Here is a 17,289-nt window from a genome sequence, read left to right as displayed (position 1 = left end):
TCCAAGTCCTGTCCAAGTTCCAGGCTCCAAGTCAAGTCCTGTCCAAGTTCCAGGCTCCGAGTCAAGTCCTGTCCAAGTTCCAGGCTCCGAGTCAAGTCCAGTCCAAGTTCCAGGCTCCGAGTCAAATCCAGTCCAAGTTCCAGGCTCCGAGTCAAATCCAGTCCAAGTTCCAGGCTCCGAGTCAAGTCCTGTCCAAGTTCCAGGCTCCGAGTCAAGTCCAGTCCAAGTTCCAGGCTCCGAGTCAAATCCAGTCCAAGTTCCAGGCTCCGAGTCAAATCCAGTCCAAGTTCCAGGCTCCGAGTCAAGTCCTGTCCAAGTTCCAGGCTCCGAGTCAAGTCCTGTCCAAGTTCCAGGCTCCGAGTCAAATCCAGTCCAAGTTCCAGGCTCCAAGTCAAGTCCTGTCCAAGTTCCAGGCTCCGAGTCAAATCCAGTCCAAGTTCCAGGCTCCGAGTCAAATCCAGTCCAAGTTCCAGGCTCCAAGTCAAGTCCTGTCCAAGTTCCAGGCTCCGAGTCAAATCCAGTCCAAGTTCCAGGCTCCAAGTCAAGTCCAGTCCAAGTTCCAGGCTCCGAGTCAAGTCCAGTCCAAGTTCCAGGCTCCGAGTCAAGTCCAGTCCAAGTTCCCAGTCAAGGCTTCATGTTCTAGTCCAGTCCATGTCCTAGTCTGTCTCCATCTCAAGTCCCCATGCCTGTGTCCTGCACTTGGGTTTGCCCCTCAGCCATTCCTATTCTATTAATTAATTAATTCTATTATTCTATTAATTAAGCATTAATAGAACAAAGAAAATTGAAAATGAAACAGTAACGGGAGCAGAGGATAGTGGTGGAAGGGAGAGTAAAAGCAAAGATGGCAGCACCACGTGATCAGCTCTTTTTATAGCCCATAGATAAGAAATAGTCCTTACAAATTCGTAGATAAGAGTCAACCCATCAGATAGCCCCTATTGAAATAATGCAAGGCCAGAGACGCTTCCAGAACTTTCTAAAATCATACAAATGTAACCACAATTGGAACCACTGAACAACTGCATAAGCACTATATACTGTGACCGTCAGGAAACGAACTAGTATATCAGTGGTTATATAAAATACAAGCGAGCAATTAATTGTTAAACTGCAAAGGAAGTAACAATTCACCAGTCTAACCCAACAACACACACTGATCGGGTCTCTGTGCCCTTCTCATCCCGGATGTTCTCCGGTATATTTGTACTCGGTCCATCGCGCTGCCGTGTGAATCCGCTCGGGTCTGAGCAGTGGTAATGTAGGAACTACGCTGATGTCCACGGAGAGCGCTCGTCAAGTCAGCGCTGTTTCTTCCTCCACAGACGCTGTCTGGTCTGATTTCTTGCATGTGGTGTAGTTGTTTTAAATCTCCAAAAGCGACAGTACTTTAATCTGGTGTGAAACCTCAACTGGACGCAACTCTCCGGATTCCAGGTTTAATTGGCACTCGAATTCTTTACTCAGACCCTGCAGAGTCAGGTTTAATAGCGCCGACATACGTAGTGAAATCTGGCTGTTTTACGCAGCAGACGGCGGTTGTCCATCGTGCCCATCGGAAACCTGTGTGGGAGAGTTTTTAAAGTGGAAAAGCTGTCACGCTGGGGCAGTTCCACTCTCGCAACCCCAGAAGTGCGGGTCCAGTGGCACGAACGAGCGTCACAAACTGGGGTCTGCCTTGGTCGCAGTGGATGACCAGGAAGACTTCTGTGCCTTGTCATGCGCTTCGCTCTCCACCAAGCGTAGCAGAACCACCGTCCTGGCCCTTGGATCTCACGGGCCCACATGTCCCTATCTCAGTGGGGTATGAGAGCGTCGGCTACCCTCACCTGGTTCAACCCTCTTGTCGGAGCGGTTTACCGGGGTTGGATGTGAGTTGAGTGTCCGGTGGGGACCAAAGGCGAACGAGCTGTCCTGGAATGGACATAAACCTTTAACTAGAGTTGCTACACTTCCTTGGACAACACATACATGCGATACAAAAAAAAACTATAAATTACAACAAAAATGTATGTACAGTATATATTAAAAATAAATTAAATGCATGGTGCAAAAAGGGAGCTAAAATATATGGTAACGAGGTAGTGTTAATGGGTTGGTTCATTGTCTGTTCGGGAATCTGATGGAAGAGGGGAAGAAGCTATTCCTAAAAAGTTGAGTGTGTGTCTTCAGTCTCCTGTACCTCCTCTCTGACGATAGTAATGAGGTGAAATACAAATCTTGCCTCCTGCACTGTAAGAACAGAATCGGGTAACCCTCGGGACCGAGGCATAATTTTCTGTTTCGCTTTCGATTTTCTATCAGAAATGTTAAATGTCCGATTTCTGAGATAAACGTGTATATAAACTGATGTAGTACGGAATTTCATATTGAAATCTGTGGGCTTGAAGTAGAGCGCTGTATAGATGTTGCAAACACTGAACTCCGGAGGATAAGGACAGAGTCAGATGGTGTGGCTCTCGGCGAACATTTGCTGCGTTGTAATAGTGAGGTCGGGCTGGGAATGGGTTGGTCGAGACGGGTCACTCCTGGAAGCGGGGCGGAGACTGGTCACCAGAGAATCCGATATGCACCCACACGCAAGGTAAACTCCAGACAGCACCACAGATGTTGGAGAGGGAATCTCCGCATTAAGAATGACATTTCTTCTTATCTCATTCATCCTTCTCATCACCATTGCCGGTGAGTCTCCCTCTATTTTGTTTTCAATTTTTAAATAAGGAAGTTTAAACATGAAAATCTGATATTTAAATTTTATTTCGAGGGAAAGCAATCTCTTTGTTACTGGATTTAGTGTATGTGTGCTTAGTTACTGGGTTAACTAAGCATATATTTTCATATATGAATATGAAAATTATCCTCTTTTCGTTTGAAGTAAGTTCCCCCAGAACGTAAACTCAACTTACTTAAAACGAATACAAGATATTTTATCCCCCTTTCTTCCTCGCCTTCCTTTCCAGTCCTGATAAAAGATCTCAGCCGATAACATCGACTGATTATTCATTTCTATAGATGCTGCCTGGCACGCTGAGTTCCTCCAGTATTTAGATAATTTTATGTAGTGAATAATAATTCCAAATGCTTATGTCTGGTCTGTCAGAAAGAAAGAAAAGGTGAATCTTTTTTGCAACTGCCATTGCACTAAACGTTTAACTGTTCTAGCCTTGCATTAAGATTTAAAGCCACTGATATATGAGGATTGCAAAATTGAACTTAATTTTTGTAAAACAGATAAAAACAGAGGAAGGCAAAATAATCCCTGGAGAATGACATTTCCTCTCAGTCTTAAATGCAGTTCTATATCCTGAAATTGCACCCTGTAGTTCTAAATCCTTCAAATAAAAGAAAGCCTCTTGCAATATCTAAGATGCTGAGCAATGGACAGTCAATGTTTTGGGTCAAGACCCTTCATTTAGACTTGAAAAAGGCTCTAGACCCAAGATGTCATCTGTCGGTTTCCCTGCGCAGATCTTTCCTCACCCAGAGCTCTTCTAGCATCCTGTGTCGCTCCAGATTCCAACCTCAACAGTCTCTTGTGTCTTCTTGCAGTAGCTATTCTGTCAAATGATCTCAGAGTTATATATGTTCAACGAGATAGTCTCTCATAACTCTAGAAAATCTAGGTCCGTTTTTAAGGACCTACCTCACCCAAGACATACCCTGTTGTCATTGTTACCGTCAGGAAGAACGTATAGAGCCTGAAGACACACACTCAGAGATTCAGAAACAGCTTTTTTCCCTTCTGCCATCTGATTCCTAAATGGACATTGGCCCCATGAACACTACCTCACTTTTTTATTATTTCTGTTTTTGCAGTATTTTTAATTTAACTATTTAATATATATATTATATATATACTGTAATTGATTTATTTTTTCTATATTGTCATGTATTGCATTGTTCTGCTACCACTAAGTTAACAAATTTCCCGACACATGCCGGTGATATTAAACCTGATTCTGATTCTGATTCTTTCTTTGGTGGAAACATTCTTAACTCAGGAATTAATCTAATGATCCTTTGCCAGTTTACTTTCAAGGTAATTAAGTTTGTTCGTTATGCGCCATGCAGCATGATGTGGGGGGCGGGGGGGTCATAGCTTTTCCGATGACCCTGAATATTCTTGGCAAATTTATCTATGGAATTAGTTTGCCATTGCCTTCTTCTGGAAAGTGTCTTTACAAGATGGGTGACCCCAGCCATTATCAATACTCTTCAGAGATTGTCTGCCTGGAGTCAGTGGTCACAGAACCAGTACTTGAGATATGGCAAACACGAGGAAATCTGCAGATGCTGGAAATTCAAGCAACACACACAAAATGCTGGTGGAACGCAGCAGGCCAGGCAGCATCTATAGGGAGAAGCACTGTCGACGTTTCGGGCCGAGACCCTTCGTCAGGAGTCCTGACGAAGGATCTCGGCCCGGAATGTCGACAGTGCTTCTTACTTGAGATATGGACTGGTTGTTCATATGGCCATCCACCACCTGCTCCCATGGTTTCACATGACCCCGATCAGGAGGCACTTTGCCCAAGGGTGACCTGCAGGCTAGTGGAGGGAAGAAACACCTTAAACCTTCTTTGGTAGAGATATATCTTCACCCCGCCACCCTAAGGTAATTAGAGGTAATTCTTAAATAATGTGGCCAAAACTGTACACACGTCTTCAGGAGCAGCTTCTTCCTCTCTGCCATCCGATTTCTGAATGGATATTGGACCCATGAACACTGCCTCACTACTTTTCTATTTCTACTTTTGCGCTACTTATTTAACTAGACTTACTGTAATTCACTTTTTTAAAATTATTATGTATTGCATTGTACTGGTGCTACAAAGACGACAAATTTCATGACGTATGCTGGTGATTAAATCTGATTCTGGTGTATTCATCCTAATGCCCTGTACAGTTACAGAAATATCTCCTTACTCTTATACTCTCTTCACTCTGAAATAACAGCTAATGTTGCCTTTGGCTAATTAATCACTTGCCATGTCTGTACAATAACCTTTGCATTAAGTGCAAAGTTACACAATCCAATATTTATGACATTACAGTTTATTATTATCAACCTAAAGTTTCTTCCTATTCCACAGAGAAATATGCATAAACTTACTGCTATGGAAACTTAACCTGGGACCTAGGTTGACCCAGCTTTGTATTAAGTCTATGGCTGATCTAGTATCTTTATAAAATGGCCCAATCTTTATAAAATGTTATTATCCTTTGTTACTTCTTATTAAATATTCATTCTACATGGATTTTCTTTGTAATGCACACAAATTGCTGGAAGACCTCTGTAGGTCAGACAGCATCTACGGAAATGAATAAACAGTCAATATTTCGGGCTGAGACCCTTCTTGAGGACTGGAAAGGAAGGGGGAAGTCACCAGAATAAAAAGGTGGGGTGGAGGGGAAGGAGGGTAGCTAGAAGGTGATAGATGAAGGCAGGTGGGCTTATAATTATAAAGGAAAGGGCTCCAATTATAAAAGAAAGCTCCTTGCAATATCTAAGATGCTGGAGAAACTCAGCAGGCCAGGCAGCACCTGTGGAGGGCAAAAGGCAGTCAATGTTTCTTTGTGTTCACTTTGTAATCTATGCATTAAAAGATTTTAATGGTTTCACTCATCCTGGACTGGCTGTTAAAAATGCCCAATGTCCTTGGGTGCAAGTTTTTCACTAATTGGGATGTTCCTGGGATGGAAAGAACTGAAGCACACTGAATATATGCAGCCTCAGCTGGAGCCTTGGAAACACAGATACAGTGGCGTCATTAATGGGATAATCAACTTTAAAAGATCTTAATGGTCTCACTTATTCTGGACAGAGTAACGAATCACTTTTCAACTTTATCATGTGGCAAACAGTGGCAAAATGGTACCAAGTAGGCTTTGAATCATCTTCCAGACCTCTCAGTAAACTGTGTCCAGTGAGGAATGAGAACGTATACATAAAAAACATAGGATGTAGAAACTGGAGTACTCCTTTCTTGTTCCTGTACTACCATGTAATAAGATTGTAACTGACTTTATGCTCATTTTCCTGCACTAAATCTATATCCTTTAATTTTCAATGTTCAAAGTAAATTATAATATCAAACTATGTATACAGTATGTCACTATGTACAGCACTATGATTCATTTTCTTGTGGGCATACTCAGCAGATCTATGGATTAGTATCTATAACAGGATCAACCAGTGTGCAGAAGGCAACAAACTGTGCAAATGCAGATATAAATAAATAGCAACAAATAACCAGAATGTGAGATAAAGAGTTCTTGAAAGTGAGATCATTGGATGTGGGAACATTTCAATGATAGGGCAAGTGATGTTGAGTGTAGTTATATTAGTTCCTTCATATACAAACACTTTTTCTTTGTACTTAATTTACTGGTGCCTGAACTCATCAACCTTCTTATTTCTTATTTATTCTAGTTATTTAGAGAAACAGAGTGGATAAGCCCTTCTAGCACTTTGAGCCAGGACACCCAGCAACCCTCCGATTTAACCCTAGCCTAATCACAGGACAACTTCCAATGGCCAATTAACCTGCTAGCTTCTAGGTCTCTGTACTGTGGGAGGAATCCGGAGAACCTGGAGGAAACCCGCACGCACACTGTGAAGGAATGTACAAACTTGTGTAACCCTCGGGCTCGGCCAGCTCGTGTTTGTCTAGGGGAAAACAACTTCTGACCCGGCCAAACTGACAAATCTCGTTTGTGTGGATGCTGCGTGATGTGTTGCCCAGTTACAAATCCGCACCGCAAAGTATCAGACAGTACACCATGTGCAATTAAATGATCGAACTTTGTAAATCTTAATTTAGATAGAGGGTTAGTAAAGAAAGTAAAAAGTAAAAGGAAAAAGTCTATTGCGCATTGTTGGAGCTCACTGATACGGCTATTCAACAACCATTGACCTCCTTCGAGCGTCGCTGACTGTTGGACCCTTGCTCCTCAGTCCACTCCTGGCTCTCTCCATTCACATCTTCCCTCTCCATCACTTCCCAATTAAAGACCACAAAAAACCCGGCTCCCAGACACATGAGAAAGAACAACATTTCTCCCATTGGATATCATACATTTCAAAGTCCCGTTTCCCTAGCTATAACCCAAACATGGCTGCTACAGAAAAACCATTACCTTAACAGTGGAACATTACATAGAAGGCATTACATTAGCCTTCACCTTAGAGCGTGTTACGCTTGCTTGCACACGATGCTGGAATTGGACGCCGAACTCCGACGCCCTGAGCTGCAATAGCATTACGCTAACTGCTATGTTACCATGGCACCCCACGAAGGAAACCGGAATACTCATTTCTTGTTCCTGCTCTATTATGTAATAAGTTTGTAACTGACCTGATGCTCATTTTCCTGCGCTAAATCCACCCTTCACATACAAACATTTTCCTGTCTCTGTCCAGAATTTACTCATTAGCCTTCTTGGCTTTCAAAAGGATTTCAAAATTCACCACCCTCCACGTGAAGAAATGTTCTTTTCGTCCTTAAAATGCACAGGTGCAGCACTGGACGGCAAGGTGTCGTCATGGGCAATGCCACACTTAACAGCAACCAGCTGTAAAATCAGTCGGGTTTGGATTCCTGCCACTGTCTGTAGGAGTTTGTACATTCTCCCCGTAGCCCTGTGGGTTTCCTCCCACCTTCCAAAGATGCACGGTTAGGGTTGGTTAGTTGTGGGCGCGCTACACTGGTGTCGAAAACATGGCAACACTTATGGTCTGCCCAATACAAACCTCACTAATTTGATTTGGCACAAATGTCGGATTTCACTGTATGTTTTGATATGCAGTACACATGACGTATAAAGCTACTTTTGTCTAATCTCTAAGTTATATAGCGTTTGAAGTCTGTAACCCCTATAACTATTCTGCCAGGGACCGAATGTATCTTGCAGTGATCTCCCTTCCCACTCTTCTAAACCCAAGAGAATATTGGCCCAGCCTGCTTCATCTCTCCTTATTGAAGCAATCACTTCACTCCCAAAATCAATTTGATGAACCTTTGTTGCATTGTCTGTTACAGGGAAACACTTCCATAGCTAAGAAGACCAAACCTGTACACAATATTCTAGATCCAAACTCACTGGAGTCTTGTACACACTTCACTTTTATACTCAAATCCTTCTGCAATACATGACAGCCTAGTATTTTCCTTTCAAATAAAATTTGCAATTTAACGATAAGTGATTCATGTACCAGGACACCCAGGTATCACTGAGTGGCACACTTCTCCATGTCTCATCACTTAAGAAAAATACTCTGCTTTACTGACCGACACAACGGTAAGATGAAGAATTAGTTGTCATATGCGCAGGTACACTAAGGTAGAGCATTATATGCGCGGGTACAGTGAGTTAGAATGTTCCGTGCACAAGTACAGTGAGATAGTGTCTTACGTACAGATATAGTGAAGTCAAAATCAGAAACAGATTTAATTTCGCAGGCATAAGTCATGAAATATGTTGTTTTGCAGCAGCAGTGCATTGCAATATACAATAAAAACTATAAATTACAATAAGAAAATTGCATACTGTACTGTGCAAAAGTCTTAGGTACATATATATATATATATAGCACGGGTGTCAAAACATTTGCACTGTACTTCATATGAAGTCTTTCACATTACCAAATAACACTTAATACAAAGCTAAGATCTCTTAACTCTGTTTTCCAAATACCATCCTATTTTAACAAATGTACAGTACTGTGCAAAACTAAATTAAATAAGCAGTGCAACAAAAGATTAAACAAAGGGTAGCGTACATGGGTTCATTGTCCGTTTCAAAATCTGATGGCAGAGAGGAAGAAGCTGTTCCTGTAATGCTGAGTGGGTGTCTTCAGGTTCCTGCACCACCTCCTCGATATTAGCAATGAGAAAAGTGCTGGTCTTGGACGATGGGTGTCCTTAGTGATGGATGGTGCCTTCTTTGAGGCATTGCCTTTGAAAGTGCCCTCGATGCAGGGGAGGCTTGTGCCGGTGATGGAGCTGGGTGAGTTTGCAACTTTCTGCAACTTTTCCCAGTGCCGTGCAGTGGCCCTTCCATACCAGACGGTGATGCAATCAGTTAGAATGCTCTTCTTGGTGTACCTGGAGAAATTTTCAACAGTCTTTGGTGACATGCCAAGTCTTTTTTTCATTTGCACAGATACAGTAAGCTAGAAGGTCATATGCGCAGGTACGGTGAAATTAATGCCATTTAATGGCGATATCGGTCAGCTCCACAAACCAGCAACCTGGGTTTGTCCCTGCCTTTGGGTGCTGTTTGTGTGGAGTTTACACATTCACTCCATAACTGTGGGTCTCCACTGGATGTTCGGCTATTCTTTCGCATCCTCTACATGCACTGGTGAATCAAGGCTACTGCAAATTACACCTTGGTGTAAGAAAAGAGCAAAACAAAAAAAAAAACAAGGTGGAGATTGAGGACGTCTGAGGGAGAATAAGCTGCAGAGCTGCACGGAAATAGAATGTGGGGAATGAGATTAACGGGATTGCTCTGCTGCTAGCCTGATGGCCTGAATGGCCTCCTTCTGTCCCAGAGTAAGTACAAAAGGTAGACTTTGTTTTTCTCACTGCCTACGTCTTCTCTATACGTTTCCACATTATACACTCAGTGTATAACATTATTAGGTACACTCCTGTACCTAAGAAAGTGGCTGCAGCAGTAGAACTTGACGTGGTCTGCTGCTGCTGTAGCCCATCTATATAAAGGTTCGAAGTACACCCCTGTTGTAACACATGGCCATTTGAGTTACTGTCGCCTTCCTGCCAGTTTGAACCAGTCTGGCATTCTCCTCTAACCTCTCTCATTAACAAGGTGATTTATCCACAGAAGTACGACTCATGTTTTTTGGTGCTTTGCACCATTTCCTGTAAACTCTAGAGACTGTTGTAAAAATCCCAGGAGATCGGCAGTTTCTCAAATCACCCCATCTGGCACCATGGTCAAAGTCACTTAAGTCACATTTCTGTCCTATTCTGATGTTTGGTCTGAACAACAACTGAACCTCTTGACCGTGCCTGTATGCTTTTATGCATTGAATTGTTGCCACATGATTGGCTGATTAGATATTTGTATTAGTGAACAGGTGTATGGGTGTACCTAATAAAGTAGCCAAATATGTTTATTCCATCTGTCCTGTCTTCACCCACACACTAAGCCACATCTATCCATTTGAAGCCTCACTGCCTCCCCCTCAACTTGCCACCACCCATCATTGTATAGCGAAAGAGTTTCTCATAATATATTGGATGGAGAACAAGTTTTGAAAACTGAGAAGTAATAGTTATCTCCATTTGTATGTGACCAAGTCAGAATGTGCACTTTTATTCAAGGTGTAGGTCTCTTCTACAATCCAGGCTTTCCATCTGGGTACAAAATGGAGATTTTTCATTTGTAAAAGGTACATTGGATTTTTTGATTCAGCCTGATTCCTTTATTGAATTGAATTGACTTTATTTCTTACATCCTTCACATACATGAGGAGCAAAAATCTTTACGTTATGTCTCAGTCTAAATGTGCAATGTGCAATCATAGTAATTTATAATAATTTTTAATTAATAGAACAGTCAATGTAACATAGAATACACTCAAATCAGCGTGAGTTCAACAGTTTGATTACCTGGTGGAAGAAGCTGTCCCAGAGCCTGTTGGCCCTGGCTTTTATGCTGCGGTACCATTTCCCAGATGGCAGCAGCTGGAATAGATTATGGTAGGGGTGACTTGGGTCCCCAATTATCCTACAGGCCCTTTTTACACACCTGTCCTTGTAAATGTCCTGAATCATGGAAAGTTCACAACTACAGATGTGCTGGGCTGTCCACACCACTCTCTGCAGAGTCCTGCGATTGAGGGAAGTATTATTCCCATATCAGGCAGTGATGCAGCCAGTCAGGATGCTCTCAGTTGTGACCCTGTAGAAAGTTCTTAGGATTTGGGGGCCCATACCAAACTTCCTCAACCGTCTGAGGTGAAAGAGGCGCTGTTGTGCCTTTTTCACCGCACAGCTGGTGCGTACAGATCCCGTGAGGTCCTCAGTGATGTGGATGCCGAGGAACTTAAAGCTGTTCACCCTCTCAACCCCAGGTCCATTGATGTCAACAGAGGTTAGCCCATCTCCATTCCTCCTGTAGTCCACACCACAACCAGCTCCTTTGTTTTTGTGACATTGAGGGAGAGGTTGTTTTCTTGACACCACTGTGTCAGAGAGATGACTTCTTCCCTGTAGGACACCTCATTATTGTTTGAGATAAGGCCAATCAATGTCGTGTTGTCGGCAAATTTAATGAGCGATCGAAACTGTGGGTGACAACACAGTCATGGGTATACAGGGAGTAAAGGAGGGGACTTAGTACACAGCCCTGAGGGACTCCTGTTTTGAGAGCCAGAGGGGTGGAGGTGAGGGAGCCCAATCTTACCACCTGCCGGCGATCTGACAGGAAGTCCAGGATCCAGCTGCACAAGGCAGGGTCTAGGCCGAGGTCTCTGAGCTTCCTGTTGAGCCTGGATGGAATTATGGTGATGAATGCTGAACTGTAGTCCAAGAACAGCATTCTCACATAAGCATCCTTCTTCTCCAGATGTGTAACGACGGTATGTAAAGCTGTGGCTATTGCATCGTCTGTCACTTTAGGATTCTGAGTTAAGCTTAAAGGATCTATCTTAACTTAACAAGCCAACCCACTTCCAGAGCAACACATAAACTGTTGATGGAGCTCAGCAGGTCAGGTGGCATCTATGGAGGAAAATAAACAGTTGACATTCCAGCTTTTTCAAACTTTCCTTCCTCTACTTTTAGCTCACTAACAGACCCCTGATATACACTTTTACAAAGGGAAGATCAGGATTTTGCAATGTTCTTATTACTGATTTCTCGTATTGAACTATTTAGCCTCTTTCTTTGTTCATTCTTCGCTCTGGTAACACAATAAAAATTTCTCAGCAATAAATTTTATGCCTAATTCTTGACTTCCGAAGAACTTTCGGATTGCAAAATCATCAGATTCAACAAGCAGCAACTAAATTAAATAATTGTGAACCACCAATCCACACATATCTTCATGAATGAAAGCAACTTCTAAAACACTAATATTTGACATGCTTTCTATAGTACTTCGATTGTTTAAAATATATGAGAACCTTTATAGTTAGAAACTATTGCCCTAAATAAAGGTCTCTAGTCAATGATAAGGAATGACAAATTTTCTCCATTCTCCCAGTCTAGGGACACCACGAAAAACATCATTGCTTCATCTGGTGATTGACGTCCAAATAACTTAGCATGAATCAACATTTGCAGAAATAAAAACATGTAGTCACTTGAGAAACTCAACCAATTAAGAAGATGATGACTTCTTTAATTCTAGCCTCAGTTTCATTTTGCTTGACCCCTCTCCAAAGCTCCTAGCTCCTCTGTGCTCCAAAAATCCCACTGGTCAAAGGGTTGTTCCTTCACAGTGAGCTCGGAGCAATTTATCATATCTTTTTGAAAGTTTTGTAACCATAAGTATAATTCCAAAGTGACAGCTCAACGTTCTTTAATCTGTTTCTAATGTGAGGAAGGAAGAATTTATTAATGAGAGCTGCGTAAGGGAGGTCAGGGTTCAAATGGCATCTGTACTCGTGAGAGGATAACTCTTCCTTCAAAACAGATTAACCATCGGCTGGCTGCTCCTGATCAAGAGCTACGTTTTCTAAACGGAGAGACTGTTCAATACTCATATGATAGTGGGATAGAAGTTGGCTTTGAGCCTGTACCTAGTCTCCACGTTTTAAAGGTTTTTCCTCAAATTCACATTGTATCTTAAGCTCAAAGGTTACAGTTTACAATCACCAGTCCATGAGTTGTATAATGGGGGATATATTTCATCAACTTACTCTGTTCATTCCAAATATGAGTGAACATAATTCATGAATAATTCACCCCCCTTCATTGAAACCTCTTGAATATTCAGAATGGACAGAATGGAATTGGAGAGGATATTTCCTATAGCGGGTAAGTCCATGTCTAAAGGGCACTGCCTCAGAATACAGGGACATCCATTTAGAACCGAGTTGAGGAGGAATTTACTTAGCCAGATGGTGGGAATCTTTGGAATTGATTGCCTTAGACAGCTGTGGAGGCCAAGCCATTGGTTATTTTTAAAGCAGGGGTAGACAGGTTTATGATTAGTCAGGTCGTCAAAAGTTGTGAGGAGAAGGCAGGAGAATGGGGTTGAGAGGGGTAATAAATTAGCCATGATGGAATGTCAGAGCAGACTCAAACGTGCCAAATGGCCTAATTCTGTCTTATGGTCTTATGATCTTTACAGTGCAGACAAATCTCTTTTCTTCCAAGAATTACCCCAGTTACTCTTTTGAAATGCAAGCTCATGGCATTTTCAAATGAGAGCAGTGGGACAGTTGTGAACCTTGTGTCAACTGTCCAGTTTCTGCGCTGTACTTGAATGCTGGTCTGTAGATAAGCTTTGTGGGCAAGCTAAATGGATCATGTTATTCACTTGTTTTCTCTTTGAGTCAGCAAAAGCATATAACAGACTGTTTCTTTTGTTTGATAGTCACAGAACAAAGAAAGCATGTCAGGCTTCTAAATTTCCACATAGAAGCCAAGAAGATGCAGTCTGATAGCACGCAATTAGAACAAAAGTCTGGAACCGGTCTCTTCATACCATAAGCAACAGAAAAACTTTCACTTCCAAACATGGTGACCCTGTGTCAATGAAGCAACTAAATGAATTGTTGCTGGTACCAAAAATATGGATCAGTATTTTCTATCCTGGTCTCATATTGATTAGAATATTTGTTTAATACAAATTTAGATTACTTTGCATTTCCTACATAAATAAGGGTCTAAATGGTGTAAAAGCCCATAGGATTCTAAGAGTGCAAATGCATCACTGAAACTTTAACATCAGGATTTCCATGCCATTGGAAGATAACAATACATCAAAGCCCATTTGAAAGCGATTGAATTGAAAAGCGAAGCCTTGTCAAGTTTAAGCTGAAGCCTAGTTAGACATACAAAATGCTGGAGGAACTCAGCAGGTCAGGCAGCATCTACAGAGAGGAATAAACTGTTGACATTTCGAGCCGGAACCCTTCACAAGTCCTGATGAAGGGTCTCTGCACAAAATATTAACAGCTTATTCTTCTCCTTAGATGCTGCCTGACCTGCTGAGTTTCTTCAGAATTGTTTGTATGTTGCTCTGGATTTCCAGCATCTGCAGAATCTCTTGTGTTTTTGAGTACTTGCTAGGCCACATTGTATTTCAGCTCCTCATTCTGCAAACGGGATGTGGAGACCCTAGAGAAAGTGTAGTATAAATAGTCAGCCAAGGGCTTGTAAAGAATTAGAAAAAGAATGAATAGTCGAACTTTAAAATTATGAAGGTGTTTGTAAAATTATGAAGAGGTTTGATAGGAAACTAGAAAAATTTGAATCCTGAACAAGAGGCCATGATCATCATATTGTTACAAATAAACCAACAGAAATTCAGGAGAATCTTTCTTATTCATCAAGTGATCACAATGTCAAAACCTGTTACCCCTGGAAGTAGTTTTTTTTAAAAAATTATCAAAATATACTCTATTCACAATAAAATTATTTACAAAAATCATTCAATAACTCTAAATTCTTGACAGACATTACCATTACATTCTGTGCAGTTTAAAGATTTCAGCCACTCAGGTGGCGCTCTGCTGGTTTATATTGTACCACCATAGTTGAGGGGTATACTTCCTGCCACCCAACCCCTCCCACTCCCATGGGAGAAGAACCCTAAACCATGGTCCTTCCCCACCGGGCCCTTGTGGAGGCTGCACCGAGTTTGAGTGCATCCCTCAGCACATACTCCTGCAGCTGGGAATGTGCCAGTCGGCAGCATTCTCCCACGGACATCTCCTTGTGCTGGTAGACCATCAAGTTTCTGGTCGGCCGAAGAGCATCTTTCACCGGGTTGATAATCTGCCAGCAGCACCAGATGTTTGTCTCCGTGTGCGTCCCCGGGAACAGCCCGTAGATCAGAGAGTTCTCTGTTACACAGCTGCCGGGGATGAAGTGTGACACTAGCCCTTTCATCCTCCTCCACACCTTCTCCGCGAACCCACAGTGTGAAAAGAGGTGGGTTACTGATTCCGCCCCACCGCAGTCCTCCCATTGGCAGCGGGATGTGGAGTCGACGTTCCAGGAGTACAGGAGGGATCTGACTGGGAGGGCCCCTCTCACCGCCAGCCAGACTAGGCCTTGGTGCCAGTTGGTGAGGTCTGGCAATGAGGCATTTTACCTTACCCCAGGCAGAAGGTGAGATGAATATATTGAGATGAATGTATTGGTTTCCGGTAGCTGAATAGTTATGTACTGGACTAGGGTAATATCTGTTTGGATCACACCACAGCAATCAGGAAAGAGGCACAAAACTCACAGCCGTTTTATTAAACATTGATAGAACAAAGAAAATTGAAAATGGACACTAACAGGAGTAGAGGCTAGCAGCAGGAGGAGAAGAAGCAAAGATGGTAGTTTTTAATACCCATTCAAATTCACAGATAAGAGTCAACCAATCAGATAGCCCTATTGAAATAATGCAGCACTAGAGACACTTCCAGGACTTGCAAAGAATTATAACCACTAGGGGACACACTGAATAACTGCATAAACATACTGTGGCCACTAGGAAACATACTGAACAGTTACATGTATTTAAGTACTTAGCGGGTATAAATTGCTAAACTGCAAAAGAAATAACAATTAAGCATTCTATATTTAAACAGATATATATATTTTTTAAAACTAGTTTGAGTAATGATATTCATACTGGTAGGTTATTGAAAAAAGCCAACAGCTTCATAATGTCAGGCAAGAATTCTGGCCAAGATGTGATTCCAGATTAACAGCAATTAACAACCCATGGAAAATATCGAGTCACCCGACAAGAAACATTTGAACATAAATGCTAGCTTGCCAACAACACTGACATCTAGTCAGTGAGCTTACAAAAGATGAATAACAGATATGCCTTTTAAGGGCAATTTGGACGTGTACATACTGGAGAACGGAATAGTAGATTTTGCTGATCAGGGAGTAAAGCTAATCAACACCTCCATCCACTATCAATCTATCTATATAAACTGTCTTACATAGTTATATTTATCATGATTTTATTATTGTGTTCTTTATCTTACTGTGTTTATTGTGCACCTCATTGGATCCAGAGTAACAATTATTTTGTTCTCCTTTACACTTGTGTACTGGAAAGGACATTAAACAATATTGAATCTTGCATCTTGAATTACTCATTTATTGAGATATAGTGCAGAACAGGCCCTTCTGCCGTTCGAGCTGTGCTGCCCAGCAATCCCCCCAATTTAATGTTAGCCTAATCACAGGAGAATTTACAGTGACCAATTAACCTACCAACTGGTCTTTGGACTGTGGGAGGAAACCTACATGGCTATGGGGAGAATGTACAAACTCCTTACAGGCAGAGGTGGGAATTATACAACCTACAGAAGATAGCAGGGCTCAATGGGCTGTTTGTCGACCATGTGTTTTAAGTTGCATCAGTTCCATAGCAAGAAAATAGGCCATTATTTTTCTAGCCAATGTTATTGTGCACTGTTTTGAAGAGATTATTCTGCTGAAGCACCTCATTAATCACAAGATGATATTACACAGAGCAAATTTCAGATTCAGATGAAAACAATGAATCTAATATGAGAAATATTTTAGAAACTGTTGATGAGATAGAAGTTGAAATCTACTGAAGATCCTGGGCCTTTTACCCAAATCGCATAGGATTGTGGCTCCACATGTTTCTCACTGCGATAAATATTGTGGAGCTGTGTCTCTGCCATGGTACAATTGACCATGAATCAATGGCTGGTTAACAGTTCTCCAGCTTTGTGCTCCAGTGTTGTACAGGGTGCTGCATTGAAGCCAGGTTCCAGGCTTCAGACGAGATGTTAAACCAAGGCTCGGATCTCTTGGGTGGCATTTAAAAGATTCCACGGCACTAACGAAAGAAGAGTATCCATCACCAGCCCTGATTCCTTCTCCAGGCCAGAGCTGCTAATCTTTAATTCTTTATTCTATCTATCTACTGTGCAGACTAGGCCTTTCCAGTCCTTCGAGCCACACCACCCTGCAATCCCCCGATTTAACCCTAGTCCAATCACAGGACAATTTACAATGACCTTCTAATTTCTAATGACCTTACAATTTACAAACCTACCAACTGGCATGTCTTTGGACTGTGGGAGGAAACTGGAAC

General features: G+C 42.0%; 1 protein-coding gene across 1 annotated transcript in view; it reads left to right on the top strand.

Moving 5' to 3' along the window:
* The first annotated feature begins 2,572 nt into the window (after positions 1-2,572).
* rxfp2l (relaxin family peptide receptor 2, like) overlaps positions 2,573-17,289 on the top strand; it is a 94,813-nt gene continuing 80,096 nt past the window's right edge. Inside the window, exon 1 of the mRNA XM_073057891.1 lies at positions 2,573-2,682. Within this exon, the coding sequence (XP_072913992.1) occupies positions 2,637-2,682 (46 nt within the window). The 5' untranslated portion in view covers positions 2,573-2,636. The remainder of the gene's footprint in view (positions 2,683-17,289) is intronic.

The sequence above is a fragment of the Hemitrygon akajei genome, chromosome 10 (genome assembly GCF_048418815.1).
Source record: "Hemitrygon akajei chromosome 10, sHemAka1.3, whole genome shotgun sequence".
NCBI classification, from domain to species: domain Eukaryota; kingdom Metazoa; phylum Chordata; class Chondrichthyes; order Myliobatiformes; family Dasyatidae; genus Hemitrygon; species Hemitrygon akajei.
Note: the sequence above shows the minus strand (reverse complement) of the source record. Positions and strands in the feature narration are given on the sequence as shown.